The 17,051-nt window shown below is 45.0% G+C and overlaps 1 protein-coding gene across 1 annotated transcript; it reads left to right on the top strand.

Moving 5' to 3' along the window:
* Positions 1 to 7,729: 7,729 nt before the first annotated feature.
* Positions 7,730 to 9,433, top strand: LOC120456790. Its single transcript, XM_039643809.1, has one exon. The coding sequence runs from the start codon at positions 7,730 to 7,732 to the stop codon at positions 9,431 to 9,433; it is 1,704 nt and encodes a 567-aa protein (XP_039499743.1).
* Positions 9,434 to 17,051: the final 7,618 nt, after the last annotated feature.

The raw sequence follows: 17,051 nt of genomic DNA, 5'->3' as shown, positions 1-17,051 counted from the left end.
CATTTGCTGTCCTGCTCTTGGCACGCGAACAACTGCCAATTTATATGCCGTTAGCGTGCTGTCAATGAGCATGAATATGAAGTGCTGGGAGCTGCCAAGGCCACCCCTTTGCCACCACTTTGTCGCCCCTTTGCCAACGTACACCACCCAACCCCCCAAACCCCCCAATCCCCCCGACCCCCGTCAGTGTGTAAAACGGAAACGCATTCGTCAGTTCCATCGGAAGGCACTAAAAACTAAGGACACACTAATCAACAAACATTTACGCTGACATTGCGTGCATATTAAACAGTTTACTTTGCACAGGGGCTGCCTAAATGAATGCCACCCCCTCCTCGCTTCCCCCTGGAAAAGCCAACCCCCTCCCCACCCCCCTTGGAAAAGCCAAAGGCAACAGCGCAAGAGTTATTAACTGGGCCTGCCACGACGTCAACGTCAAAAGGAGCAAATGCTTATCCTGGCACCCCTTTTCGGCAGTCCCCTCCACCTTCCACGTAAATTATATTCAGCAATTTATCATTTAAAAGTTTAATGTGCTTCTATAAATTTAAGTTGCATGGCTCAAGTGTCGAGCTCGGGAGTCCAGGGAAGAGGGGTGGAAGTCGGAAGGGGGTCAGGGGGCCAGGGGGGTCAGGGCGCAGGGGCGGAGCGCTATTAGTTGCAAAATAAATTGCTCCCACACAGACCAGAAACCAAAAACAGGTTCATGTTCATGTTCGGTTCGGTTTTGGTTTAAGTTTCGGTTCTCAAAAGAGGAACACCACCAACCACCCCCACGACCACCAACCACGCCCACGACCATTTCGACCCCACTTCTGGGCACTCCTTGCGGAATTTGCGGCCCTCTTGAAGGTCAAATGCCGTGCCAAGGTGAAATGGATAAATGCTTTAACATGAATTTCAATTGCCAATCGACAAATGGCCATTTGTGGGCGGCGGGTGGAAATGTGCTTCGGGAATAAACACCACTTACCGCAAACTGGAGAGCTTGAAGGGCACATTCATTATGAAGGCAAACTAGAATATTTACACTCGATACCTCATTGATTGAAATGAGCTCTTCTTCCTTAATAGCCATGCATAGATACATATACTTTTTATGATACAATGCAGCCCGCAAAAGTATCCCAATATATGTACATGGATTGAGATTATATAGTTTTTGGAACAATTCTGCAAAGTATTTAGTGGTATGTGAGCTTTAGGTATAGAATCGAACTAACAATCTATTTAATATTTAATGTATAGTGGTGCTTTAGCTATAGAATCGAACTAACAATCTATTTAATATTTAATGTAATAGTATGTACACGTATTTAGCTAATACTATTATAAAATAATCGGATTGATCTTCGCATTAATTTTGATTTTAAGAAATATATGCGCACTATTTACGTACAAGTATATAAATAATATGCATGAAAACCATCCGCATGTGTGGCCCATAAAATGCATTATGTTAAACAATGGATGCAGTGCTCTGCTGTGCATTCGAGGAGGCATCTGGCGCCTCGAAATGAGCTGCGGTTGCAAGGAGGAGCTGGATGCGTAAATGGAATTACGGGGGATTCGGCATGGTTGAACCTTTGCCGGTCCAAGGAGCCGTGAGTCAAGGGAGTCCAACCAGGCGACTGGAATTCCAGTTCCTGGGCGTCCGCACAGCAGGGCACATTATGGAAACTATTTGCCACCTAGTGGAAGATGGCGAGTGGAATGCTGGGCGGGAAATTTGGAATGAGAAGTGCCAGTGGAGGTGGAAGTGGAAGTGGAAAACGGGGTGAACTTTCCCGGCGGCGGCAGAGGGACACTTCACTCTGTCGGCATGTAATTTGTTTAGTGTGTGAAAATGAAACATTTTTGTTGTCGCTGCCACTCCCCCAATCTGCTCGCGCCAGGGTTTTCTGTGTCGTCCTGGAGGACATCGTAAAACACGGCGAATGATTGATGGTTTTTCTTAACGAAGAACGGGACAAACAAATGAAACTTTTGTTTCTTGCATAATAAAATAGCGTAAACAGCGGTGCGGGCGACCAGGACTCACCAGGACTCTCCAGGACTCACACACATTCCAACCGAAAAGCGAAGACAACGGAACACAAGAACCGAAAAAAAAACTGAGCAGAAAACAAAGAATCAACTTACTCTTAATTCCTTATACAAAAGAATTTTTCAATTTTACGCCAAAATAAGTTTGGCCATGCCAGTAATTTTTCACCCCAATGCGGGCGTGGGGCCGAAAGTGGGCGTGGCTCCTGCCGCAGACCAGGTTGAGGACTAACCGAAGCCTAAGTGCATCGTAATTAGTTGTAATCATTTCGATGTACCGACGTTTTAAGCCCATCCGTGGTGGGAAAAGGCCACAGAGGGTGGGATGGGGTGGTATGGGGTGGTGTGGGGTGGATGGAAAACCCTGCCGAGTGGCTCGACATGTTACCGAAAACCGAAAGTGTCAAAGCTTATAAACGTCAGCCATAATTATGCCTGCAGGATAATTGTTTAGACACATGAGCATAATGAAAACATGACATGGCATCCTGCGAGAATCAAAATGCGCCCACCGCCAGCTACCCGCCCCCGCAATCCCCCTACCATGCAGGGCCCTGGGGTGAGTGTGTGGTGTTTGTGTGTGTGAGTGTGTGTGTGTGGGTGTACTGATGTGTAAATGTTTACTCGCACACATACATACTCCCATGTTTGCAGTGTGGGTGGCTGTGTGTGTGTGTGAGTTGGTATTCTGGCTCTTGGCAACACTTGGGCAATAAACAAGCGCCCAAGGTGACATGGACGGCGAGCCGGGGGGGTTGGTTAGCCGGGGGCAGATGAGCGGATGTGGATCTGAATGAGGATGAGATGTTGTTTTTCCCGCCAGGAAGCGCCGGCAGTAAAAAGTACAAGGAAGCAAGCATGCGGCGGCAACTTTAACGATAAAGATGTCGCCAGATGAGCAAAAAATATTCAAAGTTGTGCATTAACATTTGCTTCGCTTTTTAACTGATTTCAACTTCATTTATTATTATATGCAATTTGAAGCTGAGATTAGAAATTGGTTTGATGATAGTTTGTAAATTTTTCATTTTGAAAATTTTATAGTGTATCCACGTTACGAGTCTTAAAGGTACCAATATACTATCTTCTTATGAATTATTAGCATGTACGAGTATTCTTGGCTTTGAATAAAATATATTAATATATTTATGAATGTATTAATTATTTAATGTTTACATCACGTCCAAAGCCAAAGTACTTTGAGTTCTGACTTTGAGCCAAAATCCTTTTTCAGAGCGCGAGTTCGTGAATTTGAGCACCGCATAAACGTGGAAAAGAGCAGCGCAAGCAGCGCGTCAAAGTTCATCCGAGGCGGGTGCTTTGATGAAAGGACGTGGGGATGTGTGCGCTGTTGTTGCCGAGTCCTCATAATACACACACACACACAGAGGCGCACATGTTAATTACTGTTATCATTATGAATCGCATACAGGACTAATTAGTGTGTTACACTTTCATTTATTGTTCAGGGGGCGAGCGAGCTGCGATGACGAGGCTGACAACAACTCTCTTGTATAACAACCAAAATGCAAACACACACGTGCACCAGAGGCCCCGCCCCCACTCGCCCCCACTCACACACACAATGACACAACACAACACAGCACACCACAGAACAGCACAGCACAGCGCACACGCACACACGCACACACACACAACCACACCCACGCATGTTAAGTGTTTAACATAATGAACACGCGTATTACGAGGGAATTAACATGACATTTAACAACGCCACCGAGACAAAACCCAACGAAAGCTACAACAATTTGTAGCTGTCTGTGATTAAAAGTGCGACATTCCGAACTTTTGCTGAGTAATCCCAAAACTCCAAATCCCGAGTCCCGAGTCCAGATTTTCTTTACATTCTCTTTTTAAAGCAAAAATCGTTTCCGCTTCCGTCTTCGGCGGCCTGAACGGATTTTTCGCCATTTTTTTTTCGGCCAGCCCCGCTGCATTATCGTCGTTCTAGCCATGGCACTTCCACTTCTATTGGATTTTATTGTTATGCTTATGTGGCACTTTTCAGTCCAGCCCCTTCATTTTGCGCGATTTTCCTCGCCGGCTCTCATCACATTGTCATTGCATTCCGCCATTCCGCCATTCTGCGCAAACTTTCTGGCCGCGTCCAAAGGAAGAGAGAAAGAAAAGCACTGCAAACTGTTGGCCAACTAAGTTTAAGTAGCTGCAACATAGATTCTAAGGACTTCCGCCAGCCGAGGCCACGACCATGGCACAAGGAAGAATTCAGGATGCGGCGCACAGTGCGCCAGGATGGGCTATTGCACCTCCAAATTTGCAGCAACCCTAAGTTGGAACATTTTAAATTCTCGATTTGCCCAAATGCAAATGTTTTCAATTATAGTATTTATTCCATTTTATTTAATAGTTTAAATAGACAAACAAGCTTAACATTTCTTTACATTGTTAGACTTATACAAAATTTAATTATTATTTTATAGTTATAGTTATTATAAAGTTATATTGCTTTATTTTGGAAGAAAACACATGAAGATACATTCAAAATAAGCAAATAACCTTAAGTTGCAATTGTTTAAGTTCAGCTAAAATTAAAATTAATTATACCTAAAAATGGACTTAATTTAGTTAATTATTTTTAATTTTGCCTTCTTGTGGTAAAAGTAACAGAAAAGCAGTTTCATGAAATCTATCATATCTAAGATTTTAATTGGCCATAATAACGCAACGCAATATTGAATTCATTTGTCTGCGCAAAAACCGTAACAGATAAAATTAAAATAAATTAACTTAGCAAGCCCCAATAATAACATCCATTTAATTTAATTAATAGCGTTACGTATTTTTCAATGATTTGACTGCGAATCCATAATAAACTTAAATAGAACAGAACAAAACTGCCAAACGCCCATATGGTAATCCTATCAGGAGCATTAAATAATTTATCACGAATTAAACAAATACGAGAGCATTTTTCATTAATTTCGCTGCTGTATGCGATTTGCAGGACGAGGGGGGTGAGGAAAGGGGCGGGAAGGGGCGTGGTGAGCAGCTGGACAGGAGCAATCAAAAATGCAAAATGCAAACATTGTTCGGCACTCGCAGTTAATAAATGGCGTCAAAAGGACATGTCCGCAAATATGCGTGTGTGAGTCGCATTGTTTTTTGATTTTATTTCAGATTTAACGAATTTCCTTTCTTCTTTGTCCTCGACGCTGAAATATGCCAGCAATGTTGATGCTGCTCCTGCCACGCCCCCACACAGCGACGCCCACAAAGCAGCGCTAATGTTGTGTGGATGTGTGCGTGTGGGTATGTGTGTGAGTGTGCGAGTGTGTGTCTGTCCATTATGCAAATTAATTTTTGGTAACACCAGCAAACACCTTTCCTCACACAAACACCAACATTCGCAGAGGAAAAGCAGAGATAATAGTGTTTAGGCTGGCAACAACAACAACAACGATAGCACCAACAACAACAATAACAACAATAACAACAATAGCAACAACAACAAGAATGACGACAAAGTGATGACCAAAAACGCAGTCAGCAACTTTGTGACCATTTGAACAACAAATTTTTCCCACCCCCCCCCCCCCCCCCCCCCCCCATTTCAGCGATTCCCCGATTCCCCGATCCCCGGATCCCTCGACGATCAAGGTCCAAATGCGAGGACTATGGTCCACTGGCCGCCCGCTTCCATGACAATTTCCATTTCCATTCCCGGCCCAGCTGCATCTGACCAAAGAGCTGCGTTGTTCGGAGGAGCAGAGGATGGGAGCTTGGGGCTGGTCGATTTGGGGAAGTACTACCATCTGGTGGTATGGTATGGTACATTGGGGCTGGACAGGTAATAGGTAATACCATTAGGGTCCAGGGGCAGGGTAATCCTTTCCAATCCTTTGGTAATCATTTTCAAAAAACCTGCTTAAACGAAAGCCTTAATAGTGTACAAAGGTAGTTACTAAAATGTCAGATTTGATTGTCGTTATTATGCTCCCAAATCCTCGACTTTCTAAGAACTGTCGTTTGTTTAATGAAGCCATAAGTACTGAAAATCATAAATATTTTCTAACAATTAGTTATTAACGCCCATCTAGAGGAATGCAAATTGGCAACCTAGTGTATTGAAAACAAATAAATTTATGACTGCATACTTTGGATTACAAATAGTTGAGCATAAATTCAACTTTTCCTTTATTTCGGACATTTATTTATTAAATATTTTTATTTATTTATAAATATATATTTATTTATAAAACAAATAAGATATTCACGATTTTTAAGCATAAGTGCCACCTTGATTCAAACGCTTTTCGTTTGAAGGTGGCTGTGCCAGCCCTGGCAAGTTGATGTGGCCGCAAAACACTCGTTCATGAATAAACTTTGCATACTTTGCAGGCATTCATGCGTGGCTATGTGTGTGTTGGTGCAGCCCCAACACCCCCAACACCAAGCCATGTCTGTGGGTGTGGGTGTGTTGTGTGTGTGTGCATGCGGTGGCCATCAAAATTGACAAAAATGCAAATTTATTTACAACTGCAGCCAGCGTCAGGGTCGAGTTGACGATGACTATGGCGATGGCGATGGCGATGGCAATGGCGATGCCACGTGAATGAATGCCAATGGCAGCTGAAGGGTTAACGCTGCGGGAGGGGGGTGTGGGCAGCAAGAGGGGAAAGTGGAGGAGGTGCACAAAACAACTCGGCCAAATCAACATGCAACACACGGATACAGATACAGATACGCGTGCAGATACACCCGCAGCCGCACCTCCTCACACACACACCCACACCCACACACACACCCACACACAAACACACACACACAGCGACACACCGAGCACATTGCACTGACAGTTGGAGCTGTCAAATGTCGCAAGTGTATTTGAAAAACGCGGCGACGAAATCCGCAAAACATTTCGCCTGCAAATACTTGCGTGGGCGCCCGTCGCGTACTCTCCGCTCCTTGCGACCGTTTTTGGCGGCCTTTCCTGGTTCCAGGGGCGTTTTCGCCCAGGGGTTGCAACCGGTTGGCGCCCCAAATGGGTGACACAGGTGAGTGGACCACTTCGGCCAAAGTAAGCGAGTTACCAAGTCAGACGCAACGAAACAACAAGTTCAAAATGCGCTGATTTCGCGTTTTGTTGCCGGACTTTTCTGATTTGGAGTCAGCTTTCATTTCTAGAAAAGCGATTGTCGTTTATTTCGTTTCTTAGATGAATGGGGAATTTCGATTGACATTAAATTATGTGACAAAGGTTTCAAAAAAACTCAACATTTGACACCTATTCATAAACATACACTTGTTTCTAAATATACAAATGCATGTGTCTCAATCTAAAACTATCTGCTTCATGGCCCATACATATTGCAGTTCGGAACACACTGGATAGGAAAACTTTATCCACATCAATCACTTATCACCTTTCATTTTTAGATTGAAAATCCATTTTATACTGTTCCAAGAACCATGCAATTCTCCGGAATATCCAGTCCCAACTTCATGGCTCCAAAGCAAACACTTGGGAGCTGTAATGAGCGAGCCAGCTCGTTGTGTAAACTTTAGAATTGCCAGATGCAATTGTCCCAGGTCAATTATACCAGATGGTTCTCGATAAGGAGTAGCGCACACAGCAAAGTGCAGACCATTTTCCAGACAACATTTCTAGAGCTGGTCAGTCGATTCCATTCATGTCCGCGACATGTTGGCAAGCTTGGATCGGAGCACTGGCCTTTCCGCCGAGCTGCTGGAGCTCTACGGAATGGTGGTTCATTTTCTGCTGAGGGGAGAGACCACACTGGTGACACTGGTGTACTACAATCCCGCAGGACTCGACTGCAGTTGGAGGGTCCTGTGGCAGCGCAACCTGACTGCCCATCCGCAGATCGTGTGGCAGCGCAGCTCCTCGTACCTGAACCTCTACGATCGGCTAAACTCGCCCCTCTTGGTACTGGCCTGCTTGCCGATGGACTCCAGTGCTGCGATACAACTGGAAACCCTGGTTAATAGCTTAAAACACCTGCGGACGGTGGTTCGATTGCTCATCGAGGTGGCTGGACCTGATCAGGAATCGCTGGCCCGTCAGTATCTCTCGTATTGTGTGCGCCAAAGCATGCTGCATGTGGAGCTGTACTTCCGAAACTACCACCCCTCCCTGTTCCTCTACACCTTCCAAGCTTTTCCCAGTTTCGAGCTGGTAAAGAGGCGGATTTCGGGCGGACAGGGCGGACATGGGCAACTGTTTACCCACAAACTGGATAATCTGCGGGGACATCGTCTGCGTGTGATGCCAGATCTGTCGCCACCGAACACCTTTTTCTATCGCGATGCCAGAGGCGACGACCAGATTACCGGCTACCTGTGGGACTTCTTGGCCACGTTTGCCGGTAGGGTTAATGCTGGTCTGGAGGTAGTGCGTCCCAGTTGGCGGGCAGGTTCGGCCTCTGATAGTAGCTACATGTTGGAGTACTCCGCGAAGGGCTTCATAGACGTCGGCCTGACCACCACGCTGATCACCAAGCGGAATCTCTGGGGCATCCATCAGTACAGCTATCCGCTGCTGATCTCCAACTGGTGCACCATGTTGCCGGTGGAGCAACCGCTACCAACTTCGGACTTGTTCGGCCGGATCGTGTGTCCAGCACTGGCGATTGTCCTGCTACTCATCATCCTCGCAGCCAGGCTGTTGTTCACGCATCTGAGTTGCCTGACCCGATTGAAGAACTCAAGGCCGGCACGGATCGTGCCCCACCTGCTGGCCCTGCTCCTGCTGACCACCTGCAGTGCCCAACTGCTATCGCTCCTGATCTATCCGCCCTATCAAGACAGAATCGCCAGTTTTGAGGATCTGCTGCGCGGAGACAGGAAGATCCTGGGTATGCGAAGCGAGTTCTACGACATGGATGAGGCTTTCCGAGCGCGGTATGCAGGCATATTTCACCTCATTGACGATCCCAACGAGCTGATCGATCTGCGCAACCACTTCAACACTACGTGGGCCTACACCATGCCCTTCCTCAAGTGGATGGTGATAAAAATCCAACAACGACACTTTTCCAAGCCCGTTTTCCGTTGGTCCTGGGATCTATGCTTCTGCGAATTCATGCCCACCAGCGCTGTAATGGCACCTGATTCGATTTACTGGGAGCCCTTGAAGGACTTCACCTTCAGTGTCCATCAAGCTGGTCTAATGCACCACTGGATTCGAAAGAGCTTCTACGATATGGTCAAGGCCGGCAAGATGAGCATCAAGGACTACAGCAAACTGGAGATCCTTAAGCCCCTGAATATCGGCGACTTGGAGATTGTGTGGTGGCTCAGTGGAGCATTCATCGCAGTGGCCTCTGCGGTTTTCCTGATGGAGCTCTTGTACTTTTACACCAACGTATTCCTTAATGGCTTGTAAAATATTTTGGAAAAACTGAAATATTAAGAGGTCCATGAAAAAAGTAAAATATGCTGTATTCTAGCGTACTATTATTTACTAAAACATATAATATTCAAACAATATTGGAATAGAAGTGTCGCAATTTTTAATCCTAATATTACCAAACTGAACACTGAATTATAATCTTTAATGTAATATTCAAAGAGTGTAGCTGTTAATGCATATTTTTTTACTATCTTATAAAATAAAATATAGTTATCTGATTAATTCTTCAATATTTATTTGATCCATCACTGGAAGGCATTTATTTGGTCCCTTCTCTATCGTAAAATGCTAACCATATATAAAATTTAAATACTAGGTGTAATTGCCCCTACAAAGGCTATTTTTGTCTCACGTTACAATATTATTCATTGCGAAAACTTTTGCATTCAAAATCCTTGGAAATCTGTTGGTTTGGCCTGGAGAACTAGTTAAAGTTCATGGGCGAAATTGGTCCAGGCAAATAAAATGTGTGACTGTGGAAGAGGAGAACAAAAACGAGACTTGACGCCAAGGAGATAAAGTCAAATTAGCTCTGTTTGTTTTCCTTCAAACGCAACGAAAAGCGATTAAGTGAAAAGTTCTGTGCACTTTTCCCGCTGCGGAAAAGCCGCTTTGGCGGTGGATGTTTTCCGCTCGATTTGCTGGCAGCGGCAGCATTCAAATTGTGTTTGCATTCGTCTGGAACCGAGGGCAAACTTTTATTCTGTTTTCTATTTTACTCTGCTGCTGCTGCTGCCCGCCCAAGGTCGTCGGGGAAGGGGGCGGGGTGTCAATTGGCCCCCCAAAGGTTCCTTAAAGCCACTCTTTAAACTGGCGGTTTCTTGCTGCCACATGCCGCACATATGTTCGTACATACGCGTAGGGCAGGCAGCTGTATATTAACTGCCAATATTCAATGTCGACCGAAGTCCAAGTTCTCGTCCTTGTCGTCCCTGTCGCCCCTGTCGTCCTTGTCGCGCTTCTCCTCCCTGCCTCCGCTGCCTCCGCTGCCGGAAGTGGCGATGATAACACGCCAGAAAGGAAATGAACACTTTTTGGGCAATGGGGCGCGATGGAGTTGCTGCAAACAACAACGAAAGCAACTCACGAGAACAACAACAGCGGGCGATTGGCTGTATTTCACTTCAGATGACAACGAATAAGGAACACTCTTTCGGCGCCTAACACTTCCAACTAACTAACTTGCGATTTAAATACGATTGAACTAATTAAATTAAAGTACATATATAAATAAAAGTAATTCAATATCTATAATTTATTTGAACTGTGTGGCAAGAGGGGCGTGAAAGCTGGCCACTTTGGTGGCAGAGTATGCGAGTATTGACTGGGACCTCTTGCTCCCCCGCCCCTCCCTCGATGTCGGTTGTCTTCGCCTGTGACCTCTGCCCCCCCAACACCAACCCTCTTCCCCTCCCCCGCCGCCACGCACAACCGTTCGTCTACAGCCTTTGGGCGTAAATTTTATTGAGGTCGAATTGAAAATGTGGCCAAGTAGGCGAAAGGCGTCGACGGGGGATGAAAGGTGTGGGGGTGGGGGTGGGGGTGTTGGACCAAAGAGGGGGCGGGGCAACAATAACAGCAACAACATCTATAAGAACTACAACAACAAGAGAGGACAAATGTAACGAAAAATTAAAAGCATTTTATGTGCAAATGGCGCGCGGCGTTTAAAACGAACGCGGAATATGGTAGCACGCGATTTGGCGGCCCCAGCTGACAACACCCCCCTCCACCGCCCCCCCTTCAGTGGGGCTTACCCACCCACCGAGCGGCAGGGATAACCCCCTAAAACACCACCCCCCGGCCATCACAGTGCGTATAATTTATGTGGCATTTAATGAAAACGGAATTGAAATTTAGTGGGAATTTATTAAATGATTTTAAATTGATGTTGGCCTCTGGACCGCATTGGCAGGGCCCCCAGCCGAAAAACATTTAAATTATTGGCCGGGTGAGGATGAGTTTTGAGGTTGCCGATGACAGCCACGCCGCGAATGTTCAGGGGGCCGGAAGTTCAGGGGGCGGATCAGCGCTTGTTGCTGTTTTCAAGATAATTGCATTTCGAAAACGAAATGTGCGACTGGGAAAGACCGAAAACAATATGTACTCCAAGCAAAGAGTTATGTTATCAGGAATCACTCTATAATTCCATGAGCTCAGTGCTTTCAATTGTCTCGAACTTAAAAATCTATTAAATCATGGAAGCAAGGGGGGGGAGTGAATGTAATTGAAACAACTAATTTATTTCGGATAGCTGCCTAAATTGGGCTGCGAAATTTCGAACGGCTAATTAAGCGCGATTCATCAACTCGGGTAACAATAATAAACGGATAAACGGATAAGCGGAAGTGGGCGAAAGGCGGCACCGGGGGGGCGTGGCACATTCAATTCGATGGTCAGAAGCGCACCAAAAACGAAATGCCAACTGGACTAAAAGTGAAAATTGCGCATTAATTAAATATAAAACGAGAGGAGACCGCGCATCATTAGAGTCGCACAATTAATGCGAATATTGTTGCACATGCAACTCACTCGGCGCCACGTGAAAAACCGCAGAAGGTAAACTTTTGGCCCAAATGGCCAATGCTCCCGTTTGCGGCTCGTGTGTGCAATTAAATTGTATAATTTTACAAAATTAACAAACAAACAGAGTGAAAAATTGGAAAATCTCTCTGCAAACAATCGGTTAACATATGTGCGGCAGTGGCGGTGTCCTGTGTGCGTCCTTCTTGCATTAATCACGCGCATTGCACCCGAATCGGAATAATTTCAGGTGTTATTAATTTAAAAAAAAAAAACACACACACACACCCTTAATTATCCACATAAATAATGTAAGCTCCTGGTCGAACGATAGGTGTGGGCGAAACGCTTGGCATATACGGCTCATTATTCACACTTGTTAAGCATTCCATCAAGCTCGGATTGCAGTGGTTTGAAGGGCATCGATACATGGGATACAAGGGATACATGACCCGAAAGGATACGCGGCAATCCCTCATTGTTTATAACATTAATTAAAATCGGATAAATAACGTAAATAATGTAAAGGTCGCTAGCACTTGCTAATTGCAGGCTTACAACTTGGCAGCGTTTGAGATTTTGATATGTTCATAACTATTCATTACTACGAAAAAGCGATCTTACCGATTTTGGCGTACATGCTTTTCCATTTTAAGATCATATATATTGCAACAATTAATTTTTCATTGATTGCAGTACCTTTATGGCCGGACTAAAGAGCCTGCCATAATCGATGGGCTGTAAAAAGGACATGAATAATAAAGTCGGACTGTAAACTGCAAACTGCAAACTGCAAACTGCTCACTTACTTTTTCAGGTCGAGTTGGCTGAATCATTAAATCCGTCTGCGGCCTGTTGACAGCACTCATGTCTCATCATCGCCATCATCGCTGTCATTCGCATCATAACCGACTCGATCGCATTGTGGCGACATTTTTGGGGGAGATTGGAAAGTGAAAATCGGCCAACAAGTTTCCCAGCGTGGGCCAAAAATAAAGACCGCAGTGCCAACAATGACAACAATTGACCAACCGACCGACAGGGGGGCACAATCCCCCGTTACCCCAGTGCCCCCGTGCCCTCGTGCCCCCCGTGTGCAGGATAACCTGCTCCTTCCCGCTGGAATTCCCTTTTAATTCCGAATATACCGCCAAACGCTGGCGCAAAATGTGAGTTATTAAAATTGTGCACTATTTGTTTGCATTTTGCAATTCCGTTTGCCGACGCCGCCTGAAATGCCATTTTCTTGGTCCACTATTTTCTTTTTTTTTTGTTGCTATATTGTTATTTGCATTTGCTGTCGGCTTTTGTGCACTTTTCTTCTTCTTTTTTTGTTGCATGCTGCACTGCAGTTCGAAGGGGGCGGATGAGCACAAGTCGTCCCAGTTTGTATCCTTTTCTGCTTCGGCATTCGGCGAGCCTAAATATGTTTTATGTCCTCGTTCGAATGCCAAACTCTGCAGAGGAAATAAAGCCGCACAGTGACTACGTGACTGCGCCCAGATCACAGATCACAGATCGCAAGTTACAGTGATGAGTCGGCAGGAAAACGAAATATAAACTTTCAGATTGCTTGGTAGTAACCCGTTCAAATAAATAATGTGAACTATTAAGTTAACTCATTTCAGCAGTCTTGTTACAAGACCAACATATTCTGGTTTTGTTTAAGATCAAGTTAAGAGCAGAAATGAAATATGATTTGATATTTAACACGGTGTATTCATAGACATAGTCTAAAGTACAGCGACCCTCTACTTACCCCATTGAGCGGATACACAAGACCCAATTTGATGAGGGCTGATAAGAGGGCTCAATAAAGGAACCGAGTTGATGGAGGCCGTCGCATGGCCACAGTGATTACTCGCGCGCACGACCCGCCACACTGCAACAAAAAGCGGACAAGCCGAGAGTGGGGAATGCAACAATTTTTATTTCTTCCCGCTTGGCCATGTCGCTCAAACGTTTTGGTTGACATCCCATCAACGTGGCTGTCTGGATTTTGGTGTTTGGTGTTTGGTATTTGGCCCCTGGCTGACTTCTAATGGCGGCACACACACATGTGCTTCACTGTGTGTGTGTGTGTGTGTGTGTGTGTGTGTGTGTCCGGGCATTCATTATTGCTCTCTCCATTTTCCACTGTCTCTGTATGTGTATCCGTATCTGTATCCGTGTCTCTATCTGTATCTGTATCTGTATCTGCGCCTGTATCTTCCCGCTGTTTCCTCCATCTCGGTTTTATTTCTGCTGCTGCATTGTGGCACTTATTAAAAATTTTCTGGTATTTTTTCTTGGTTTTTGTTACAGCAGGAACCTTGGAGCCTTTGTCTGTCCACCGAAACCACCCACAATGTGGGCGGTGGGCGATGGGCGATGGGTGGTGGGTGGTGAGTGGTTGCTGCTTTGCAGGGGAGTGGGGCTAGAAAAGAGAAGGAATCTTCTTTTGTTTATTTATCTTTTCGCTCGGTTTCGAATAACAAATCCTTTTGGCTTTACACATATTATGCGGTGGCAGCAGCCCAGCAGCCTAGCAACTCAGCACAGCCGCAGCCACCCAGCAAGCCCACTGTCATTGTGCAACGTGCAGGCTGCAGCCGTTGCAGTTGACTCCACTTTTGTCAAACGTATTGTTTTAAGCTGAACCCAGCCCCTCACTCGCGGAGAGGGGAAGGGAAAGGGAAAGGGGGGTGGAGAGCCCAAGCCGATCTCAATTCGTTCTGCTGCCGGTTTTTCTTCCCTTCACTTGGCGCTTTGCCCGTGGAAACAAACACTGCGTGTTTCTTTCTTTTCAGTCCTTCCTCTTTTTTTATTGTTGCCGCAGATTGTCATAGATACAGATGCTAACGGTCTGCTCTTCCCCCTCTTCCCCCTCTTCCCCCTCTTGCCCCCTTCCTCCACCCCTTACCCCTTCTTCCTGCGCCTCTGCCCGCCTTAGATACATTTTATTGTTTTTGCTGTTGCGCTTCTTCATCAATCTTGGTTCTTTTTTATGCCTTCTCTCCTGGGGCGTAGGCAGAGGGGATAGGCAGATTTCTATTGTCATTGTCGCGTTTGCCTCGCATCTAACAACAATTTCGCATTCATTGTTGTTGCCTAACTGCATAAATGTCAGCATCAGGCCATTGTCTCAGTTCGCAAGGGTTGCTGGTTCCCAAACCCATTACAACATCATCGTCATCAGCATCACTACCATTATCATCGGCGAGGTGCACGCTTGGCAACCACAGTGTATCTTAAAGATTGTCAACAAGCTGTACAAAAATTATAAAAAAAATATCTTAAATTTTTACTGACACTTTTGGTGACTTTATGTTGGACATTTTTCAAAATGATTCTAGAACTTACTTTTTCTGGTTTACTTACCTTTCGCCTGATGGCAAAATATAAAAGAATCAATTTCTTCTTATTTTATTTGGATGATCTATAAAATGTATGAGAAGTAAAAAAGAAACCTTTTTAAATAATTAATGAGAATCATAGAAAAAGCAAATGATTACATCGATAATTGGGGATTGTGTGTCCTGATTGTCACCTTGTTCTTACCACCTGCAGGGCGCATATCTCCTGGACGGAAGTCCAGGTGCAATCCGATTCGGAATGACCGCCTTATCGTGCAGGCATGGCCACACTGGCAGAAAGTGTGCCTTCTAAGCAGCTTTTTTCACATTTCCTTCATGGCGACTTTGGTTGCCTCACCCGGAGAACTTCGCCGGGGATTCCCCTGTGAAGCACAAAGCGCAGCAGAGGGACAGGCGAAAAGGCTTAAGCCTGTCAAACTGTTGCACCTTAAATTGAGACTCTTATTCCCCGGCTCCCGGTTCCCGACTCTCGACTCTCGACTCTTGGTTTCTGAGTCCCAGGATACCAGGGTCCCAGGTTTCTCTGGCCAGGCTCTTATCGCGTCGCCAGTCTGCGCTTCACGCTCCAGAAGCGAAACCGGATGTGACATCCTTTTAAAGTCGGAAGTACTTATGCTTAAGCGTGCGTCGACCAGCGACGACGTCGTCGCCAGTCCTTCGGCCCTTTAGTCCTTTAGTCCTTTAGGCGACCTGCCCTCCTGGCTGTCAACCTGAAATTCCGTCCACCTTGCCACCGCGAACTTCACTTCCCCCACCCCGCCCCCAACTCACCATCCTCGCGTCGGCTGTCTTGCGTCATTTTTGTGCTACTTAAAAATTGTTGGCAACATTAAAAACGCCATCAGCTGTCCCTGTAGTTCCCAATCCCTCCTGGTCCTCGGTCCCCAGTCCTCGGTCGTCCTTTCTACGCCCACAATTTGGACGAGGGCGCGGCCAATATGATGTCCTTCGTTGCGAATACATAATGGGGACGGAGGAAGAGTGCTGAAGCAGTAAAGTCACTAAGAAGGCGGCTTATGCTACTAAACTTGAAAGGAATCGGGATCAGTTCAATTTGATCTCATTTGTTTTCTAAGTATATGCTTATTTAATTAGGGAAAATAATACCAAATTATAAATAATAGGTTTATTGTGAAAGAATAGCTCTTCAAAAAATGATATGACCCATCTTTGTTAAACTAGCCGATATAGTATTTAAGTTATTAACAATAGTCGTTTTTCTATAAGAAGTGAAAATGAACAACATTTATTTTGTGACTTATTTTCATATTATATATGTATAATGTTTAACATTGGATTATTATCATCATTTTTTAGAGTATGATCAATTATAATTAGTCCTTCTGCTATTATTTGTCAGCTGCTGTAGAAAAGGTATGCTCAATCATTGAAAAAAGCCAATAAAAAGTTGCGGTCACAATAATAGCATTTCCTCCAAAGACTTTCTTATAAAATGCATCTAAATACCTTCTTGTAGGCCCAACCATACTTTTATTTAACTAGCTAGCAGTTTGCAATCCTATTAGAAAATGTAGCTGAATGCGAAACTCATTTATGAAACCACATAATTCTAATATTGTTGTTATTTTCGCATCCGTATTGGGTGCATTTCTTCTTTGAATTTTTATTCTCTCTGATGCTATTATTGTGCCCTGCACTGTACGTGTTTATGTACCCGCTAATGCCCATTCCAGATCAACCGAAACGGCAAC

This window comes from Drosophila santomea, chromosome X, assembly GCF_016746245.2.
Source record: "Drosophila santomea strain STO CAGO 1482 chromosome X, Prin_Dsan_1.1, whole genome shotgun sequence".
NCBI lineage: Eukaryota > Metazoa > Arthropoda > Insecta > Diptera > Drosophilidae > Drosophila > Drosophila santomea.
Note: the sequence above shows the minus strand (reverse complement) of the source record. Positions and strands in the feature narration are given on the sequence as shown.

Bases quoted from the DNA above. Each gene is read 5' to 3' on its own strand.
- LOC120456790 (XM_039643809.1), top strand. From the start codon at position 7,730: ATGTTGGCAAGCTTGGATCGGAGCACTGGCCTTTCCGCCGAGCTGCTG.